General features: G+C 45.1%; 1 protein-coding gene across 5 annotated transcripts in view; it reads right to left on the bottom strand.

The window, feature by feature from the left end:
* Positions 1-21,737, bottom strand: part of EBF4 (EBF family member 4) — a 449,896-nt gene that overhangs the window by 284,079 nt on the left and 144,080 nt on the right. For all 5 annotated transcript variants that reach the window (XM_029594987.1, XM_029594972.1, XM_029594978.1 and 2 more), the window contains exon 7: positions 15,165-15,233. In XM_029594987.1, coding sequence (XP_029450847.1) covers positions 15,165-15,233 — 69 coding nt within the window. The remainder of the gene's footprint in view (positions 1-15,164; positions 15,234-21,737) is intronic.

Genomic DNA, 21,737 nt, shown 5'->3' on the forward strand with positions numbered 1-21,737 from the left:
CTAGAGTGTCAGAAAGAATGGCAACGTGGGTAATATCAAATTGAACAAGCCCTAATGGGAAAATAAACACCACATAGTCCACTCCATCTAACTGGCTACAATGATAAAATCAACTAGGAGCAGGGTCTGTCTTGCAGGCTGCAAGTACAGTAATACCTAGAAGTACTGTCAGACATGCCTATGCTCACACAGCCAGGTCTTTCTGGCAGGCTGCGCAGAAGGCCAGATGTTTGGGCAACAGCCACACTGCTGTTGGTAGCTATTTAGCTTAGGCTGTGATGGTGGAAATAACTAGCAGCTGGGTCTGTCTGGTAGGCTACAAATACAGTAATAGCTAGAAGTTGTAGCAGAAATAGAAGTACTCAAGTCTGGATACCCAGGGAGTCCTAGGAGGCCATTCCATTAGGGGGTGGATTAGCGCCTATTTAACCCGCGTCAGAGTGCGAGTTATACAGTGCGCTCAGCTGAGGCACCATCTTTAAAATGGCGCAGGCCATCCAGTGCTCCTACCATGTGACAGGGGCCGGCCAATGGCATGGATACCCTGTCACATGGTAAGGGCAAAGGGCCATCGGCGCCATTTTGATTAGTGGCAGCCGACGGCCCGAGAGCGGGAGATCGCTCCCGGGACCCTCACTGGACCACCAGGTAATTTTACAAAGTTTTGGGGGGGGTCGGGGGGGGGGGGAAGCTAAGGCATTAGTTTTAAAGGGTCGGGTTGGGTGTTTTGTTTATCGGCTCGGGCGCAGCCGATAAAAAAAAAACGATCGGACCCCCACGAAAAACATTTCACGATGTGAATCGGAACCGGAATCAGAACCGATTCCGGTTCCAATTCACATCTCTAGTATATGATATGTTAATGATCGGATTAGCTATTCCCCCCGATACAGTAACGTGCGCCCAAATTATTGCGTTTTTAACCAGCTTATTTACTGCGTCTTTAACCTCAATATTTACCGCCTGCCCTGACCCTGGTGTTAGTGTGGTGTTCAGTCAGAGAAAATCAACCAAACAGAAGAGGAGCACATGGAATACAAAGGGAAATTACCCAAACAGAAGAGGAGCACACAGAATACAAAGAGAAAATCTACCAGACAGTAGAGGAGCACATGGAATACAAAGGGAAAATCTACCAGACAGAAGCACAGACATCCGTACAGGCAGTGAGGCATTTCAGTCATGGATGTCCGGAATGAGGCAGGAACATCCATGAACGGAAGCCGCGACCTTGGACGGCCGGCCGGGTGCTCATGGTAGCGGCCATGGATGTTGGAAGGCAGCAGGACCTCCGATCATGGGCGCCCAGATAGAGGCGGGAACGTCCATGAACGGAAGCCGTGACCTTGGACTTCCGGCCGGGCACTGAAGGCAGCAGCCATGGACTTTGGAAGGCAGCAGGGCCTCTGATCATGGGTGCCCAGATAGAGGTGGGAACATCCATGAACGAAACCGCGACCTTGGACGTCCGGCCGGGCGCTCAAGGCAGCGGCCATGGACGTTGGAAGGCAGCGGGGTCTCCGATCATGGGCGCCCGGATAGAGGTGGGAACATCCATGAATGGAAGCCCCGACCTTGGACGTCCGGTCGGGCGCCCGGACATGGAAGGTTGGGGGTGACCTCCGAACAAGAGGACGTGTAGATGCTCAGGGCAGCGGCCCCGGTGTCCATGTGGGGTCTGTAGAAAAGAACCATCCACTTACCTGGTGGAATGACATTTGAAATGACAGGAACCAGCGCACCCTGTATACCGCTCTATACAGTAAAATGGATTGCGAATGCCTACCACTTCATAGGCGCGCTTTGGACGCTCGTTTGCTGCCGCTTGGATTTGCGTCTAATTTGAATACTGAATCGAGCGGCTTGTGAACCAAAATGTGCGCGCATCAAATGCGCGGGCGCCCAGCACTGCTGCATTTTTTCTTATGCGTCCGTATTGTATCGGCCTGTGTATTGCATCAGCCCCTATATTTGCTGAACGAACAGTTTTTACAGCCACAGACCCTATAGTTCAGCCTTATGGGCCGATACAGTAAAAATCGCGGGAGAGCGGGCGAGCACCCGCTCTCCCAGCACGCACACAGGACACTCTCCTGTGAGCGCGATACAGTAATTTAATTTATTTAAATTAGGTCCAGCGGTAAAAAGAGGCCCTAGGGACACTAGCATGTCCCTAGCACCTCTTTTCGGACAGGAGGGGCGGCTGTCAGCGGGTTTGACAGCTGATGCTGAAATTTGCCAGCGTCAGTTCTCGAGCCCGCTGACAGCCATGGGTTCGGAAACCGGCCGCCGGCAAAATTGAGCATCCGGTTTTCAACCCGCGAGCCCCAGGTCTATTTCCAATTTTTTTTCTACTTTTTTTAACTTTCGGGACCTCCGACTTAATATCGCCATGATATTAATTCAGAGGGTGCACAGAAAAGCAGTGTTTACTGCTTTTCTGTGCACTTTCCCAGTGCCCGGAGAAATTAACGCCTACCTTTGGGTAGGCGCTAATTTCTTAAAGTAAAATGTGCGGCTTGGCTGCACATTTTACTTACTGAATCGCACGGGAATAACTAATAGGCCATCAACATGCATTTGCATGTTGCGGGCACTATTAGTTTCGGGGGGGTTGGACGCGCATTTTCGACGCGCTATTACCCCTTACTGAATAAGGGGTAAAGCTAGCGCGTCCAAAACGTGCGTCCAATTGCGGGTTAACAGTGCGCTCCACCGGAGCGCACTGTACTGTATCGGCCTGACAGTGAGGGAGTAACCAGTTCCAACCCAAACTGCGTGCATCAAATGCGCGCAGTTTGGGTTGGTTGCTTGCGTTTCTATTACTCATCTCCCTACCACCCTCCCTATTCATTTCAAGCATGCCTATTAGTTCGCAAGTGCTACACAGGCTCTTCTCTAGCTGAGTGCTTTTTCTAACCAAGCGTTGCTTGTATTGACAGGTTTAATTCACGGAGCCTGAATATGCCTGCCACAGTTTAGCAGCACAGAAACAGAGGTAAAGCGGGGAAGGGGGGGGGCCACTAATTTATGACACAAAACAAACACGAATATAAAGCCTGCCCCACTGGGTGCAATGATTTACAAAGCTTGCCTAATTTGAAAGGAGCAAGGAAGGAAAGAGACAATGAATTGGGGTCATTAGTTGCCTGTAAGAGACATCTGATGCTAATAATTTGTAGCGGGGATGGGTGGGCTCCCTCATTTACCTGATTTATGACTTAGTTTAGGACTCTGAGGCTGGACACTTGAAAAATCAGCTCGTTTTATATGAAAAATAAAAGCAAATTGAGGTCTGAGCTGCCTTTAAATCAGCAGCCAGTGTCAGTGCTAAGGGACTGCATACGATTTTGCACTAATGAGAGCTTCCTCACCTCTGTTACCTGTTTCCCAGGCCCTTCAGATGCAGAGAACTCTCAGCCTTATCAGAGGAAACAACAGTGCTCAGGGCTGATTCCCGCTGGTAAATAGGTAGGAACTGCAAAAGGCACGGGCTCATTTCAGCTCTGTGCTACTAATCAATGAGTGGCTCCCAAGAAAGTGAGACATTTTTGAGAAGAACTGCCTCAAATGCAGAAGATCATCACTTATAACAACAGAAAGATGCCACTATAATGGGAGAAGAGGGGGTAATTTGGGATCCCCAAGGGCCAGTAGCAGGTCTGTTTTCAGACCGACCATAAAATGCACCCTAGCAAGATATTCATGCAATATATCTCATGAATATTAATTGTGGACAATCGGGCGACCAGATCTGCTTGCAATTCATGAGGATTAGTTGGCCATCCCTGCATTACAATTTTGGACTTCAGCTCCAAACTTGTCAAACACCTTCTGTGAAGACCTCCATTCATGATGTCTCCTGCTTAACATGCCAACCGTCATGTATCCTGTGAAAAAATCATGCACAATAGCTCTGTCCCTCACATTCAGAAATCAGTTGATCCATCCTCCCATGTGCCTAGGTGGCTTTTGACCAAGTTCTGCAGTGAATCTGCCTTCTGACTGAGCTCTGCGGTGCTAACCTGGTTTGTGCTCCAATTTTCAATCAGATGCCTCAACAGGTCCTCAACCACACCTTCTCTTACACATCACTTGTACTTGGATGGGATTCTCTGCCACCATGTCAGGGAGCAGTTCCATTGTCCCTTTGTCCTCTCTCTTCACAGAAATTGATGTATGTGTCTCAATGCAGAAGTTCAATATAGAATAACCCAAACCTTCTGGCAATGCTAGTGCATGTTACAAAATGGTGGTAAACACTCTTATGGGCAAAAGCGATAACAGAAAATAATAACTAAAATGTTCCTGGAATTTTTTCTCTATCTATCTCTTTGTTACAGGCTTATTTCTGACTCCTGCTGGTTCCAACCAGAGAGCAACTCATAAGCATAAGCTCAGAGGGTCAAAGATCAGGCAGTCAGGGAGGGCCACAGGCCCTGGCATTAATAATCACAGGCCAGTTATGTCCTACTGCTTTTGAGTGATTGTTTTCCTTTCATGCAATGCACAACTCTGTCTAATAACTGCAACTCTAATTGGGATACTACTAGCCACTGGAAAAAAATGAAGGACTTGTTACAGTGAGATGTTAGACATCAAGAAAAATAAAAATCATGAAAAATCACAGATATTAACTTTTCTAAGTTTCAAAATTGCTTTGGATCCACAGCAGTTGTATTCAGTGTATCCTCTGAAGAAAGGATCTTTACAGTCTCAAAAAATGGTCTACACAGCAGCCTCTTTGAATAATTATCATGTTAGCCTAATGTAATCCGCCCATCTTGGCAGGTCACCATTAATGCCTGGGTACATCCTTTTCTAGGCAGAATTATTTATTTATTTATAAAACTTCTAGGCTGCCAATCACCATTTCTTGGCGGTTTACAGTATAACATTCATAATCATAAAACACGAACAAATTATACGGAAAATACTACAATCAATTATCAGTTGTCTTCCCAATGCCCATTACAATCATCCCCTCGGTATTGTATTCAAAACCTTAGCATACCTAAGCACAGTCACGTCCCCTTCTTTATAAATCCTTCAAAGTTAACCACTGCCTCTGCTTTCTCTTTTTTTCCTGTTTTCTTTCCTTTCACCTTTCCCCTTCCCTCAGTAAGGAGAGGATTTCCTTGCAAATGCAGCCCTCTCCTTTTGTGCTGGTATGGACGTCCACCAGAATGTTTTTAAGCAGCTCCCTAGAGGGAGTCATTGGGATTTTGAGAGGTTAGGTGGATGTTGAGGAGCTTAATCTGAGTTGTATTTTTCAGGCCCAGCCAGGGGAATCAGGTTAACCCAGCCTGTGAAATCTGACAGGGTCGGGAGGGCTCCCTTCCAGTCTACTCTCTAGCTGGTTGGGCTATATCCCTCTGGGTATATTTTCAGGTTTTTTTTACAATTTTCTTGGTAGGAGGCCTGGTGAAACCTTGGGCACCACCTGGACTCAGGGATGGGGAAACTCTGGGTTTGGGGCTGTCCGGGTTAGAAAGTGAGGACGGAGGAGGTGGTGACCCAGAGTCACGACCCTCTGGCGTTAAATTGGGTTAAAAGGGAAAGACTTTATTTTTGAGGCTCAGGAGCAAGGGACTGCCCCTTCCTAGCTGAAGGGAACAACAAGGCCGCTCCAAGGCCGCTTCGATTTCGAAGCGGCCTTGGAGGGAACGGGGAAAGCCATCGGGGCTCCCCTTGGGCTCGGCGCACGCCGAACCTGGATTTTATAACATGCCCGCGGCTGCGCGCGCATGTTATAAAATCGGGCGTAGATTTGTTCGCGCCGGGTTGCCCGCACATAAGTTTAAACATCTGGCCCATACTTTTGAAAATTACATATGTGTGCACTTTTTTTACTCCCCCATCCTAAACACAGACCACTCCCCTGGAACGGGCTCTTAATAACCTGGCTAAAGGTATGTGTGCTTGGGAAGTGCGTTCATAGTTTTAGCTGCTCTGAGTAGGGCAATATTCAGACAGGCCAGTTGACTCGGATAATTCACGTTTTACCTGGGTCAAGACTTTGAAATTATTCTCTGCATTTCAAAAAACAGCAGGAGGTTCCCAATCATTAACGGGCCAATACAGTACAGTGCGCTCCGGTGGGGTTACACGCTAGGCACGAGCTAGTGTCCCTAGCGCCTCTTTTTACTGCGGGCCCTAATTTAAATAAATTAATTTACTGAATCACGCGCACAAGAGAGTGGCCGCTCTCCCACGATTTTTACTGTATCAGCCTGTAAGTGTTGGCTGCAGGGAGGAAATGATCTTCAGAAGATCAGCATGCAACCAGCGGTTCCTAGCATAGTGAAGGACAGAAAGTCATTAAAAAAAGGAGTAGAAATTCTTCAAAGTTCGCTAAAAATGTAAAATATCATTTAAAAAATAGCCAAATTGCCCACAGTTATGGCATCTGTGACTTTTCTGACAATTGTAACAAAATAGATGATAGCACGGAACGGCAGAACTGACTCATCCAATCTGCCCAGTTCTCATCCTCCCTGATTCTATAAATTGTGGCAAGTATAGGGTCCTTTAAAAATAAAAACTCCATGTATCTAGAGGACTATTTTCAAAGCTTTGCTGCATGTAAACACGTGACTACCCAAGTCAAATGCTATTCTGAACATCACCTGCCCCCCCCCCCTCCCCCATGTATGTGGTAAAAAGTCCTAGCGAACAAGGCCAGTCTGAAATCCCAGCGTACACTGTAAGGAGCGCATTTTGCATTAGACTCAGTTCCAATTTAACCAGAAGCTGAACGAAGCTGAAGGAATTTGCCGAGCCCCCTCCAAAAACTGAAAATCTCAGAATGTTTAGAGAGAGAGGTTTATAAAACCAAACTACTCTGATTAAACCTTTAGTTAAACCACAAGATTTTTCCTTAGAAAATATCTGGGATGCTATAAATGAAGTAAATAAAAAATATGGGGGACCATATGTCTGCATTATTAAAAATTGTTTTATCAACAAAGAAAAATGTTGAAGATTTGGAAACGGAAAACAAAGAAAAAAAAGAAAGAAAATGTATTATTACAATTAAAAATGGAAAATCTAGAGAATGTAGCTAGGGTTAAGAATATAAGATGTATAAATTTTCCAAACTCCTCTATTTTGACTCCATTATTTCTTTGGAGAAAATATTTGATGGAAAATTTAGACATCTCAGAAGCTACTCTACCTATAATGTCTAAACTGTTTTATTTACCACCAATGAAAAAGTCAACAGTTGTAAGAGATATTGGAAATTTAAAAATAGAGGAGTTAGTAAATAGTGTTCAACCCCAAAATAAAGATCTAAATGTAACAGAAATGTTAGAAAAATCAGATACAGAATCTGTTGTACCATCTTATTTAATAGTATCTTTTATGTTAGAGACAGATAAAGATTGGATCTTTAAAAAAAAATTTCTAAATAGAACTAAGGAATTTATGGGGTGCAAGGTGCAATTATTTCCCGATCTAGCACCTTCAACACAAAGACGTAGAAAACAATTTTTAGCATTGAAGCCTCAGGTAGTTCAGATGGGAATGTTATTTATTTTGAAATATCCATGCAAGTGCCTCATAAAATGTGAAGGAAATACTTGTATCTTTCTACATGTGGATCAATTAATACAATATATTCAGAGTAAAACTTTATGTACTGCTAGCTCCACCCCAAAACCTGAGTAGCCTAGTCATAAGCGATATGAAGTGATTCTCTCCAATAAGTAAAAGTAATTCCAGTTAGGTGTGCTTTTAAATATTTAAATTAGAGAATGTTTGGGAAATGTGTATTTTGGTTTCAAATGTGGGCTAGACACAGGTAGTTAAAACAATGAAAATGTGTTTTAATGAATGGAATTTATTGATCAATAATTAAGGGTAATAGTATATATTGTTAAGAAGTATTGTTCAAGTATATTATTCGGTCAATATATTGTGAAATGTTGGTAATAACCTTTCTTTATATTGTTAAATTTTGAATTGGTTTTACAAACCTGTGATTAATTTAAGAAATTAATGCTTAAATTGATTGTAAATTCAATAAATATAAAATTAAAAAAAAAACAAAAACCAAACAAACAAAGCAAGCAGGAACTGATTCACTAAGGATCTTTTCCCATTCTGTGTCTAAGGGGCCTCTACAATAAAACTTTGTACTAAAACGTACACGCCAGTTAAAATGTAAGGTACATGTTAAAGTGTCATTTAATGGGTGATACAAAATGTTCATGTCTCCATGGGGCATAAACACTATTAATGTACACTCTAACCCATAAAACCGTAGCTTCCATGCATTAATAAAGCTTGTGTGCTAACAGTGTCTACATGCTATTTTGATCATGCCCAGTCCTCTTTTCTGCACAGCCCAGCCCCCATGCTGCAAATCTGAATAAAAGTTAGTCTGGCACATGGGGCTGGTTGTCAGTGTTTAGGTGCAGAAGCTGGAGAGCATCTGGACTCTCTTTCGCCCTCCCCTCACCTTCCCCTCCCTTCCTCTACCTAACCCACCCCCCCGGCCCTATCTAAACCCCCCCCTACCTTTATCCATGGATTTACGCCTCCCGGAGGGAGACGTAAATCCACGCTTGCCAGCGGGCTGCTGGCGCGCCGAGACCGGACCCGGGGGCGGTTCCGGAGGGCACGGCCACGCCCCCGGAATGCCCCTGCCCGAAACCACGCCCCCGGGCCCGACCCGGAAACGCCGCACCCCACCCCCAAAACGCTGCGTAGTCCGGCCACGCCCCGACACGCCCCCTTCCGAAAACCCCGGGACCTACGCACGTCCCAGCGTTCTGCGCGCCGGCAGCCTATGGAAAATAGGCGCGCCGGCGCGCAAGGCCCTGCTCGCATAAATCCGGGCGGATTTACGCGAGCAGGGCTTTGAAAATCCGCCCGTATATGTCAGCAAGGTTCAGGCAAGAGATGTCACCACTATCGGGCGGATTTTCAAAGCCCTGCTCGCGTAAATCCGCCCGGATTTACGCGAGCAGGGCCTTGCGCGCCGGCGCGCCTATTTTCCATAGGCCGCCGGCACGCGCACAACTCTGGGACGTGCGTAGGTCCCAGGGTTTTCGGAAGGGGGTGTGTCGGGGGCAGGACCCGATGATGTGGCATTTCGGGGGCGGGGCACAACGTTTCAGGGGCGAGACCGGGGGCGTGGCGCCGGCCTGGGGGCATGGTCCAGGCCTTCGGACCAGCCCCCGGGTCGGAGCACGGCGCGCCAGCACTCCGCTGGCGCGCGTAGATTTACGTCTGCTTCTCGCAGGCGTAAATCTACGGACAAAGGTAAGGGGGGGGTTTAGATAGGGCCGGGGGGGTGGGTTAGGTAGAGGAAGGGAGGGGAAGGTGAGAGGAGGGTGAAAGAGAGTTCCCTCCGAGGCCGTTCCGATTTTGGAGTGGCCTCGGAGGGAACGGAGACAGGCTGCGCGGCTTGGCGCACGCCGGCTGCCCAAAATCGGCAGCCTTGCGCGCGCCGATCCAGGATTTTAGAAGATACGCGCGTATATTATAAAATCCAGCGTACTTTTGTTTGCGCCTGGTGCGCCAACAAAAGTACGCGAACGCGCTTTTTTAAAAAATCTACCCCTATGTGTTCCATTCCCCATAGCTACTTCCCTCCTCTACATTTCCGTAGCATCCCCTCCATCTATACCACATAGGAGCCATCATCTCAGAGAGCCATTGACCTGAGGCAGAAAGGCTGGAGAGAACTGTCCAATCTCATACAAGAAGGGATCGCTACATGAGCAACCCCCCCCCCCCCCCCCAGGTTTCCACACGATGCCTTCAGTGAAGAACTTACAGGTCAACTGCGGTAGCCTTATCTCTGCTGCAACATCTGTCTTTTTGAAAACTGCTCATACCATTTAAGACCGTACAAAGACTCAGAATACATGCAGGGCATCACTACAGCCCAATCAGGGTGCACGACTGAAAGCTGGGAGATGGGCCTTTACTTTCAATTGTTAGCACATTGTGCCTTATACACTATTTGAAAAACAATTGTCATCAATTAATGAGGAATTTTCTTGGAAGTACTCATGTGTGCTGTCATCTCTTTTCTCAGGCTTCTTCCTCTTTCTCTCTTAATATCTCCCTTTCATCCCCGTCTCCCTTACCTTCTACACACCACACTTCCCACATCTTTGGCTTTAAGAGCCCCCATCTCCTCCATCCATGCCTTACAATGCTCCCTTATTAGCTGAGCCCTTGAAATAGCAGATGTGCTAAAAAGTTGACATCTGGTCTTAAGAGCACATGGAGAACAACATACCACGCTATTCAGCAGGCAACTGCTAAAGCCGCATTTGCACCCGATGTTCCTTCATTTACATATTCGTACATGCTAATGTCCTTCCTTATGCATACTTGGACCTTCGTGCATAGCATGCTGTTTATTGTGCAGGCTAAATGGCCTTAGCGTGCACGCTAAGCTTTACCGCACCGGCTGCTACGTGTCCGTGCTGGCTAGGATTTACCGCAGCGGGCAGTTATGAACTCACATTTGCACTCTTCTAAGTCACTGGTTAAGATCATGCACACTCTTCACACCTATTCAGCATGGAGAGCAACACAGGCAGCTATTTATCATTAAACATTTCTACATAGCAATCAGCTGGGCCGGTGGAGAAGGGGAAGTGGAAGGGAGGATTAGCAGCTGATTGTCCTTGTTATATCTTTGCATTTAGGTAAGCTGGCTCCGATACGGGATGGCAAGAGATAGTTGGCCTTCCCCACAAGACAAGGGCCATGCGGTAAACTGCTGCAAAACCGAAGCTCCCCCTACATAAAGAGCCTAATAAATAAAACAAATTAATAAATAACATTTTCTGAGCAGAACCAAGGGAAACCCATCAATCAGGCTGGCAGGCTGGATCAGAGCTCCTCCGAGGAGACAGGAGGAGAATTAAGTAAAAGTCCCGACGACAAAATCTAGCTAGTAATGAGGACATAGGTATTCTGAAGCCAAGTCCCAGAGCCCTGCACGCGGAGCCAAGCCCACCGGCTGGAGCTCATGAGTGCTCCTTTAGAATAGCAACATCCACGTACGTCTCTCCACGCTCTGCTCTCACGCCAGCTCTCCCCGCTGCTGCTCTCTTCCATTTCTTACGACATTGACCTTCCCTTTTCTCTCAGCTCTCTCTTTCTCTCTCTCCCTTTCTGCATTTCCTTTTCTGCTTCTCATCCACCCCCCAGTCCCTCTTTTCCCTTACTTTTCTTTCTTTCATTTCTCTGTTACTTTTACTTTATATCTTTTTCCTCCTTTTTTCTGCTCCCTATTCTTTCTTGTACCACTGAGTTTCTGCCTTTCTGTTACTCTCCCATTTGAGTAGAAAACATGCACCATGTCAGTCTGCCAAAACTTAAGTGCTCTACGAGCGTCTCTTTCTCTATCTCTCTTTCCCAATACCCAGTGTATCCTTTTCTATTTCCTTTTGATTTGCTGTGCCTTTCAGTCTGCATCCTCTTCCTCCTCTCTCTGCCCCATCGCTCCTCTGTCTCTTGCACCACAAGACAGTTAAGTCCTAAATCTTCTGCCTGCTACATCACTTGTACAAGATTAGGAGATCTCACGGAAGAAAATCCCACTCTGTTCTGTTGATCAGAGAGAGAGAGAGAGAAAGAGTCATCCTCTGAGACGTGCCGATCAATACCGTTTCAGTGCCGCACAAAGAGACTCTGCCCAATCAAAGTGCCTGCTCTCTCACAGAGAAGGAGGCTTTTCTAAAGACCGCAGACACAGGCACGGGTGCCACAGGAGACCGTTCTGTCTGACATGCCTCTGCTAGGAGGGAAGGATGCTGAGATAACAGTGTGTGTCCAGCCACTCCATATCCATGGCAACCAGGGCAATTGCTCAGATCACATCAAAGACGGTGTCTGCTAGCAGCCTCCAACCCTGAAGGATGCATCGTATCTGACTTCAGTTGGTGCCCTGGGACCCTGGCTGTGCCAGACGTGGTTTGAGAGTGAAGCAGGGACCAACAGAGGTGGAACTTGGTGGAACTCAAGTTTGCCAGCTTCACTGAGAACCTGAACAGGGTTATACTAAGAGGAAGGCAAATGTTCGTACACAACAGTGATAGGTAACAAAGCTAAGTGTCATAATTAGCGTAAACAGTACCTAAGGCGAAATCACTAAGAGGTCCATATTCAAAAGCATTTAGCTGACTAACTCAGAAGTTATCCAGCTAATTTGGGCACTTATCTTGCTAAATTCTGGCTAGCTAATAAGATTACCAGCTAGAATTTAGCTGGCAGATAGGGTCAATCGTCAAAATGCGTTATGGCGTTAATGCATGCAATAACATGTTAATGCATGCGTTAATTCCATAATGTATGCGATAATCGTGTTACCGCATGGTGCAAATGCAAATTTTTTAAAGGGGTGGGATTGAGGAGGGGTTTGGGTGAGATTAATTAAAATGAGGGGCAATATTGCACTATGTGATGGCATAATGCATGTTATTAATACTGGAGTTAAGCTGTGTGATATGCCTGAAATGGCTGTAATGCAATTTGTGATAAGTATTGCAAATTGCATTTTGGACATTCCTGGGCTGGGGGAGAGAAGGAGAAGAGAGGAGTGGAATGGAGTGAAGATATATCTCTAAAGGAGGACCAACGAATAGCTCGATGTGAGGTACTGGTGGTAGTTTAGGATTTAGGGGCCAGTTTTACATGCAGAGTGAGAAGTAAGAACAGCATAATAGACCTCGGTGAAGATTTGATGTCATTTGGAGTGAGGAAAGTCTCACAAAGATGAGATTTCTACTATGTTCTCTCACCCTAGCTTGATGGTAACCTGTTATAGAGTCCATCAAGCTAGGACGAGAGAACATTGTAGAAATCTCTTGTTTGTGAGAATTTCCGCATGCGTTTACTGTTATCACGTGTATTAATGCCATAACCCCAAACCACCACCAACACCTCACCTCGAGCTATTAGCTGACCCTCCTATAGAGATATAAATACTTGACTATTATGAAAGTCTTATAAATAGGCTCTCTCTCTCTCTCTCTCTCCCTCCAAAGCATGTTATAGTTGTAAAATTACCACAAACATGCCCATTTTTCTTACCGAGGGCATTATTATAACATTTTGATGAATCTACGGGTAAATTAGGGGCATATCTGGCAGGAGTTGAGTTAGCCAGATGAGTTAGCCAGCTAAATCTGGTCAGGCCAAAGAGCTGTTCTAAAGTTAGGTGGCTATAGTTAGCCGGCTAAATTTAAGATAGCCGGCCATGATCAATAGTGCGGTTTCACTACTGAATATACCTCCAAAGTTAGCCTAAGTTTATCTGGCTAACTTTGCTAGCTGGGTTGTGTCTGAATATGGATGTCTGGGAGGCTAAATAGAGACAATACCCAAGAGAAGCAGAGAGAAACGGAGAAAGAAGGGGGAGAAAGAGAAGAAGGGAAAGAGGGGAAGACTGAGAAAGCGAGAGGGGAGAACAAAAGAAGGCAGCGTGCAATGGAATGAAAGAAATAGATCGGAGACAGGGGATGGAAGAAAGGCGAGGACAATAAAATGTCAAAAGAGAGGGAGGGCAAGAGAAAAGATTTGGGAGCAGGAGAAAGATAAATGATAAACAGAAAGGAGAGAAAGCTTGTGTGAAAGTCACACGGTAAGATCAGTCTATGTCCTCTTGGGCACTCAGCTGTTGTCCATCGCCGCTTAACTTCATGCCTCATATCTTTTGCAGCTAAATGAACTCGTATGCCAGTGGCTCCGACTGTTTACACTGGGAAGAACAGGCAAATAACTGTAGCATACCAACTCTCCCTACCATGGGAAAAAATAAATAGTGCTGACCTTAGGACACTCCTTCTCCAACTTACCTTGGAAATAACTGTCTCAGTATAACATTTTCCACATCAGAATGCCAGCAATAGGAATAACCACTAATTTCATGTTGGAGGCCAATTCATGATCTGCTTCATTAACAGCTAACACCCCAACTTCAGGGTTGGCATGACATCAACCCAAGGAAGGGTCTGCGGACTCCACACCACTCGCCCTTGCAGTATCTACCTGGATAATGAGTGTTCCCACCACAGTTTTAATCGCCTATCAGCTTTAAATGAAAATAATGCTTCTCATTTACAATCCAAATTATGAACAGCCAATCAATTTCCCTTTCATGAAACTTCAGGAGGCCAATTTTCAAAAAAAATGCTCAGTGAGTAACTTTTGCAGCTAAAGTCAGCTGGATTATTTATCAGAGGTACTCAGTGGGATAAATGCCCCACTAATTATTCTCAACAGTTATCTGGGTATATACACCTACCTAGATAACTCTGAAACCTAACTGGCTATGTTTGATTAAGTGGAGGTGAAATTCAAAAGCGAGCATTTATCCGGATAACTTTTGAGTTATCCAGATAAATTATTTTTAATATCAACCTCCAAGTTTTGTTTGGGGTTTTTTTTTTATGGCATTCGACCTTTTTTTTCTTCAGGCTTCGTTAATAGTGTTTTTTACTTGCTTCCAGCTTTTAAAAAAAATCTGGCAAGAGCAGTTGGGCTTTACACACATCTAACAAACAGCAGTGAGTAACTCCGAGCATCTCAAACCTTTCCAACAGTTCCCCCATGTAGCTTGGAATGTGCCCCAGTCATTGATGCTCAATAGTTTCTGGTTTACACCTTGGAGTAAAACATTGAACTGAAAGAGCACTCCACTTTTTCATAGCCGCTATTATTTTATCGTGGTGAGAGTGCTTCAGGAACAAATGACCCTTCTACAAAGCCATTCCTGTTGTCTGGTAGAGGCTATAGGAACCCTCAACCCTTCCACAAAGTCATTCCCCTTCCATGGTTGATACGTAACTCATAATTCACGTCAGATAGAGACCAAAGCACCTGCTCTAAATACCTTACAAATCTATTTGAAGATGAAACAGCAGTACAAAGAAGCAACAAGTCGGCCTTGATCAAACAGCCAAACGAGTGCATTAAACACAAAGAAACAAACAAAAAGAACTGAGAAAGTTCATAAACAAAACAAAAGTTTTCAGTGTGCTATATACATAAAGCCAACGTGATTTAATACGTATGAGCGTGCAGAGTGTATGCAGGTGGACTGGGATTCAGGTAAAAAAAACCCCCAAAACCCCAGATTAAAAACTCATATCAGTAGCCTCGTGGTGTCTGATAGGCGATGTCCTCCCTACCTGTCAATGATAACGGGGTCAGAAGGAGTCTCGTTTCTGTTCCCACAGCTTTTCTTATCGCAGCAACGGCTGGAACATAGCAGAGACAAAGGAAGAAAAATACAGATTACACCCAGGATCCATGCACGCCCAGGCTCTAACCACACAACAGCTATACGTTTCCCTTCAACATTGGCAACGACAAGGCACAGTGATCATTACGTTCAGTGCCAAATCAAAAGAGCACCTTACAAAACTTTGATTCTTCGCCATTTTCTGCTTTGGGAGGCTGTGAAAGCAGGCACTGTATAACCCTTTTTCAGGCCGTACGAGATGTGCCTGTGACATCAGGGCATGGCCAGAGAAAGCTGTGGGTTGTGCACTGATCATCTCTTTTGGGAAAACAATTACCAATGTACTTTTTTTTTTTTTTTTTTAATCTAAACATATACTTCCATTCCTGATTTCCCATACGATTGCATGTTCATGTTTCTTAAAACTTTCAAGCCTTTTTGTTTGATTGCTACTAAAACATACAGACAATACATTTCTATATGATCTTATGACAAGTCCTCATTCCTGCTACAAACAAACTCCAAAATGACTCACACAATAGCTTTTGAAAGTTAACATTACATCCAAAGGACTAGCTTTATCTTGTTTGTTTATTATTTTTAATTTGTCTGTATTTTGTCGAAGCAAATTTTAAGTCCTGATCCATCAAGGTAGTTTTCCAAAAGGCAGAAAATGGGAGGAAAGCTTTAATGAATCAGGCCCTTAGTTGAAAAGAAAGCTTTTTTTCAACCAGACTAGACAAAATCTTAATCCTTAAGTCATTTCAATGGGGAGCTAAGAAATGGCTTGGTTTAACACTAACAAGGACCTTTGTCAGGGCAGGGCTTGCATTTTGGGGAGGTACTGAACAGTATGGTCAAACCAATAACTACGTAACTTGCTTACTGAATAAAATAATGAGCTCGATGCTATTCTTAGCATAAAGGTATATGTAACATGGAAGCAATTTAGTGGAATTCTTAACTACTGATCACTATGTATGGTGACCATTTAATCATAGTGATAATTTTCTGGTTTACACACTTACTCCCAGGATTTACCATATCTCTGACATTCTGCTCATGCTCTTTTTCTGACCAAAACAGGGTCTGTCCAAATTGATCAAAGTAACAGAAGCAATATACTGTGCACACATGCAAAATACAATGCCATGTGCCAAGGAAAGTATCCTTAAAGTAGCAGCTCAGTTCAGCTAACTGAAAAGTCAGCTGCATATTCCAGGTGGGGGTTGGGAGGGGTACAGTGCTAACGTGTAGTGCTAGTCACCCTTTAAAGGCAAAAAGAAGAGTTGCAATTGTGTTTTTTAATAAATAAAAAGTCAGTTTGTTTGAAATAGCAGGTGGCGTACACCAAAAATAACCATTAGCTTCCTTGCTGGAGGCTCTGCTACACCCCCTACTGAACATACGAGGGAAACCCGCTCTCCTGCAGGATACTCCTGATAAGTCTCAGAGAGAGGCTTGGCAAGCAGTATCGGGGAAACAAAGCCTTGATGCAACACTGGATTTTTTTTTTTGGGGGGGGGGGGTGAATAATATTAGGTTTTGGTGTTATGCACGTGCGTGAAGCATGTCAACCTGTTCAGCTTTTGAGTTTGACCGGGCTGAAGTGCTGCTGAATGGCACCGTCCTTATCCAGCGGGGTTCTGGTAGAACGGGAAGGAAACGCTCTGGCGCCTTGCGGGATGCGGGAGCTGGGCAGCCGACGTTCTTGCATAATGGGTGGGGGGGGGGAGGCACATCTTTTTCCATTAAAATAATAGCTTTCAGAGTTATCCGGAAGGCAATAAACATGGACTTCTCGAGGAATAGATTCTCGCATAACCAAACACGTCACCAGGTGTTGCTACTTCTAGAGTCTTGCCACAAACAGAGAGACACTCTTTTTACCTCTCACAGCCTATTTTTGCTTTGGAGGCTCAAAAGGCCTCAGGAACGAAAAGCACGTCTAGATAATTTTATTACGCATTAAGCATATTTCATTGCAGAGTCTTTGGAAAGGGACCAAGGGAGAAAATACATTTTATGTTGCTATTTGCCGCTAACAAACTGCAGCCGGAGAGAAAAAGGCAGCAAGCGAGAGAGAGAGAGAGAATTAAGTGATTTAACATTATTTTCTTGTCACTTTTTATCATGGGGGTGATAAGTCTTCCTTGGCAAAGCAAAGCACTCCGCCTCTCCCCTCAAGATGAGCAGCTCCCAATCCGACAAGGTCCTACGTGACCTTGCCTCACACCCAGTGCTAATGGTCGACTTCCTTCTGCTGAGAAATGCAATGAGTGTGTGTCGCCTGGAGAACCAGTGCTGCCAATGTGGGGTGAGGGCAAAGATTCAGTTTCTGGCAGCTTTCCCAGCGGCCATTGTGTCTGAGGATCGCGTACTGGCAAGCTGCCAGCAGGCGCAAAAGGTAAGATAATAATTTTGGGGGGGTTAGAGTAGGACTAGGGGGGGAAAGGTTAGGGGAAGGGGTGGAAAGGTTAGGTTAGGGAGAAGGGAACGGGGGAAAGGCAGCACGGCTCGGCGCATGCAAGGTGCCAATTGTGCACCCCCCTTGCGCACCTGCACACGCAAGTTATAAAATCGGGTGTGTGCGCGTGCCAGGTAGCGCACGCACATGTATGCCTGCACGCAACATTTTAAAATCTACCCTTATGTGCGTATATCTGTGACATAGCCAGGGGTGGGTCTGGGTGGGTGGTGGCCCACCCATTTTGGATTCAGACCCACCCAATCAGCGCTGCTCAAGAACCCGAGAACAGAGGCCCTGTCGCAGGGCTGCTGCAGACAGGCCCGGCGCTGCTGGGTATGCATGCCCAGGGAATCAGTGGCTGAAGAAAGGAGGAGGCCCTCAAAGCCACAGAAGGCCGAGAAGAGGAGGATGGCCGTGAGGCCATCCCACCAGTGGTCGAAAAAGAAGAGAGACCCGCGAGGCCACCAGTGGACCTCATCCCACCAGCGGTCGAAAAAAGAAAAGAACCTCACTGGGAGGGAGCCTATTCTCCTGCTTCTCCATGTGTGCCAGCCCTGTAGCATTCAAAACATGTGCAGCTGACAGGTGCTCTTTCCTGATAACATGATGCATTTGATTAGCGTACAGGAAGTGCTAGCCCAGCATGTTTTGAATTGCATGGGGATGCCACACAAGGAAGAGCAGCAGAACGGGCTCCCTCTTCTACTCCCAATGGGGAACCTGCCTGGGTTTTGTGTTTGTGTGTGTAAACATGAATGGGAGCCTGCATGGCGAGTGTGTGTAGGTGTGTGTGGGTGTGTGAGAAAGAGAGTATGTAGGTGTGAAAACCAGTGTGGTATATATGTGTGTGTGTGTCTAGAGAGAGAGAGAAAAAGAGAGAGTATGAGGGTATGAAAGTCTGTGTATGAGAGAGAGAAAGAGCATGTGGATGCAAGACACAGAGAAAGCATTTGGAAGTGAGAGCCTGTGTGTGAGAAAGAAAGAGCATGTGAAAGTCTGAACCTGTGTGTGTGTGTGTGTGTGTGTGTGTGTGTGTCTATGTGTGTGTTTGTATGGGTTTGGCAGTCTACATTTGAGGCATGTAAGAGTGAAAGCCTGTATGTGTCTGTGGGGGGAAATGAGAGCCTGTGTGTGCAAGACAGAATGTGAGACTGACAGCGAGATTGAGAGCCTGTGTGTGTGTTTGTGAGAATGGGAGCCTGCATGTAAGAGCACGTGAGAGTGAGAGTGAGAGTGAGTGTATTTGTTGGGGGGTGAATGTGAACCTTGGAGCGCGTCCCGCAGCACATGGGGGGGGGGGCAAAATAGACAATTTCGTTGCCATTGTCTATTTTGTTGAAAATGAATGCACATCTCTAATGTCTACTGCCCACCCATGTTAACTTTGGACCTCCCCAAAAATTCAGTTCTGGCTACACCACTGGCATATATTTTACATGTGAAAATAAAGCAGGACTTAATCACATATATCAGGATTTATGCACATAAGTCAGTTTTTTTAAAAATGCATGCATCAATGAAATTGTCAGTTTTACCAATTAGTGTGCCAGTTCGCCCAGTCCTCTTCAGGTCAAGACTCTCCTGATTCTTTAGCCTGAACACTCACCCGGCCAAATAGTATACAATAACCATGTTTAACATCACTTATGCCAGATAATTAGTAGGTGTCAAATTCTGCAAATAAATTGGCAAATCTATGTGTGTAAGGTATATTATAAAACAGAAACTTATGCAGGTAAATCTTGGACTCCATCCTGGAATGCCCCTAGTCTGTCCCTTTATTTACATGCAGATATGTGCATGTGAAAGTGTAAATATGTGCGTATTTTCAACTTTTATAAAATACAGAATATGCAAGTAGATGCTGCTTATGTGCATATATGCTATTTTGTATGAATGCTAATGTTTTGAAATTTTACCCTTTAGTGTATCCCTATATATATTTTACATTTTACATTTCTGCTTAAACCAGAGATTTTCAGCAAGGGCCACAGAAAAGGTCTGTTTTCAGGATATATCCACAATAAATATTCATTCGATGCGCATTGCCATACATCTGGTCTAAGAACAAGGTTAATTTGCATAACTCAATTATCCTGAAAACCAGACCTCTGGGTGGCTCTTGAGGACCGGAGCTGAGAACCCATGACTTAGAGCATTAAATAGATCTCACTTCCATGTATCCAAAAACGGAGAGAAGAATCCTACATCTAAAAGCTATCGACATAATTTCAGAACCTAACATACTTTCAGAACCTGAAATAAACAGTATCTCAGCAGAGATAATAAAAAACACAATTGCTCATTCCAGGGCTGGTCCAGTGGTTTGGTGGCAAATGTACAGCACGTGCAGAGGACCTGGGATCAGTTTGCCAGCTCAGGCGAACCCGCTCCCTGCTGGTCTGAATGCAGGATTCACAGCCACTGAGAAAAGGGAGCCCCAGCCCTTGTGCAATGGTTTCACTTAGTGGAGACCTGTTACATGGCTCCTGGCCAAGGGCTGTTGCTGCAATGACTAAGCTATGGGTTGGGAGGGGCTATAAAATAGGAGAAAAGTCCCCCGTTATTTGCAAATGAAGACGCCTGGCGCCAGGCAGAATAGGTAGCCACATAGACTGAGGGGTCCCCATCCTCCCAGTTGGTCCCAGCAGAGCTCCTCCGACTTTCTCTCTAGACTATCTCCAGAGATCTCCTTCTGCTCTCTCTTCAGCTTCGTTCAGGCTCTCCCCCATGCCCCGTGGGAAGCGCCTTTTATAATCCACTCTCAATTCATCTCCTTTTGGTGAAGGTCCCTAATATCAATCACTATCTCCTACATACACCTCCTCGAATCTCCACCCACTGGAAAGCTCCAAGGTTTAATGGCGCCTTTCTAGTGAGGCTTACAAGAATAAAATGCATCACTTTAATATATGAATAGCAGATTTCTTTCAAGTAGGCTGGGGACTGTGTGGGTCCAATCACAGCCCTCCTTGCAGGGAAGACTCTTCTTCCCTGCCCTCTTCGGTCAGAAGACAGAAATGGTCTGACCCCTGTAGGTCCAAGCACTTTCACAACATGTTCCTCCAGCCTCTTTCAGCCTGCTCAGCTGGGGTTATTCAAGCCCTGCTGCCTTCTTTCAAGCATATTTGGATTAAATTGGGTCAGGATAACTCCCAAAAAGTTCCGATTCATAGGTAAGGATGTGAAAAAAAGCACATTTCTGGCTCCATGGATAACTTTCACCATACCAGTCACTGTCCTTCTTTCGGCAAAACCTATTGCTATAATATTTACATTTCGCAAAAAAACTAAACAGGCAAAAAGTGATGAAATTCTGCAAAATCGAAGCAAGCTCACTACCTGACTTATGATACACTGTTGTATTTTCCAGACAGAAAATGGTTTTCTTTAAAAAAAAAAAAATAAAAAAATAGTGCTCCAGGGCAAAAACGTTACCTTTCAGTTTTGATGCAAATACCTGGTCTCACAACTTGCATTAACAAATAAAAAATGTCTTTGTTCCCCATCCCTTCCTGCTGCAGTACAGATGAGTGATGCTAGCCCTAAAGAGCAGCTTCCCTCACTATAAGCTCCACTCACACCCAGTACATTTTTTTGGCCAACAAACTCCATGCCAAGCAGGCTGGACTGCTGCTTTAGGTTTGAGCTGTGCTTTGTGCCTCTACCCTAGCAGAGAATGAAAAACAAATTCCCACTCCCTCCTCCTGTGATGTTTCTGTCCCTAAGTCTACAATGAATAAAAGACTGTATACATTTCTCTGTGAGATTGGTGCCCAATAGTTTCCGGAGTAATCCCTGGTTTATAAGCCACAAAAAGCAACCTCATGTGTCCTCCCCAGCAATTTTTCCCCCATTTGCTTTCTTGTGTATTTTCCTGAAAATTTTGTTGTCTGATTTAAAAAAATTAATCTGAATTCAGAGTAGAAATATGTTGCCCAGGGGAATTTTTGAATGATCTTCAGAAGAAGGTCACAGTGTTAGGTGGACAAAGAAAGAGTCTGTAGCCCGCTCTCCCCCATGCTTGATCTGCTATAGAGTATTTATGAT

This window comes from Rhinatrema bivittatum, chromosome 1 (genome assembly GCF_901001135.1).
Source record: "Rhinatrema bivittatum chromosome 1, aRhiBiv1.1, whole genome shotgun sequence".
Taxonomy (NCBI): Eukaryota; Metazoa; Chordata; class Amphibia; order Gymnophiona; family Rhinatrematidae; genus Rhinatrema; species Rhinatrema bivittatum.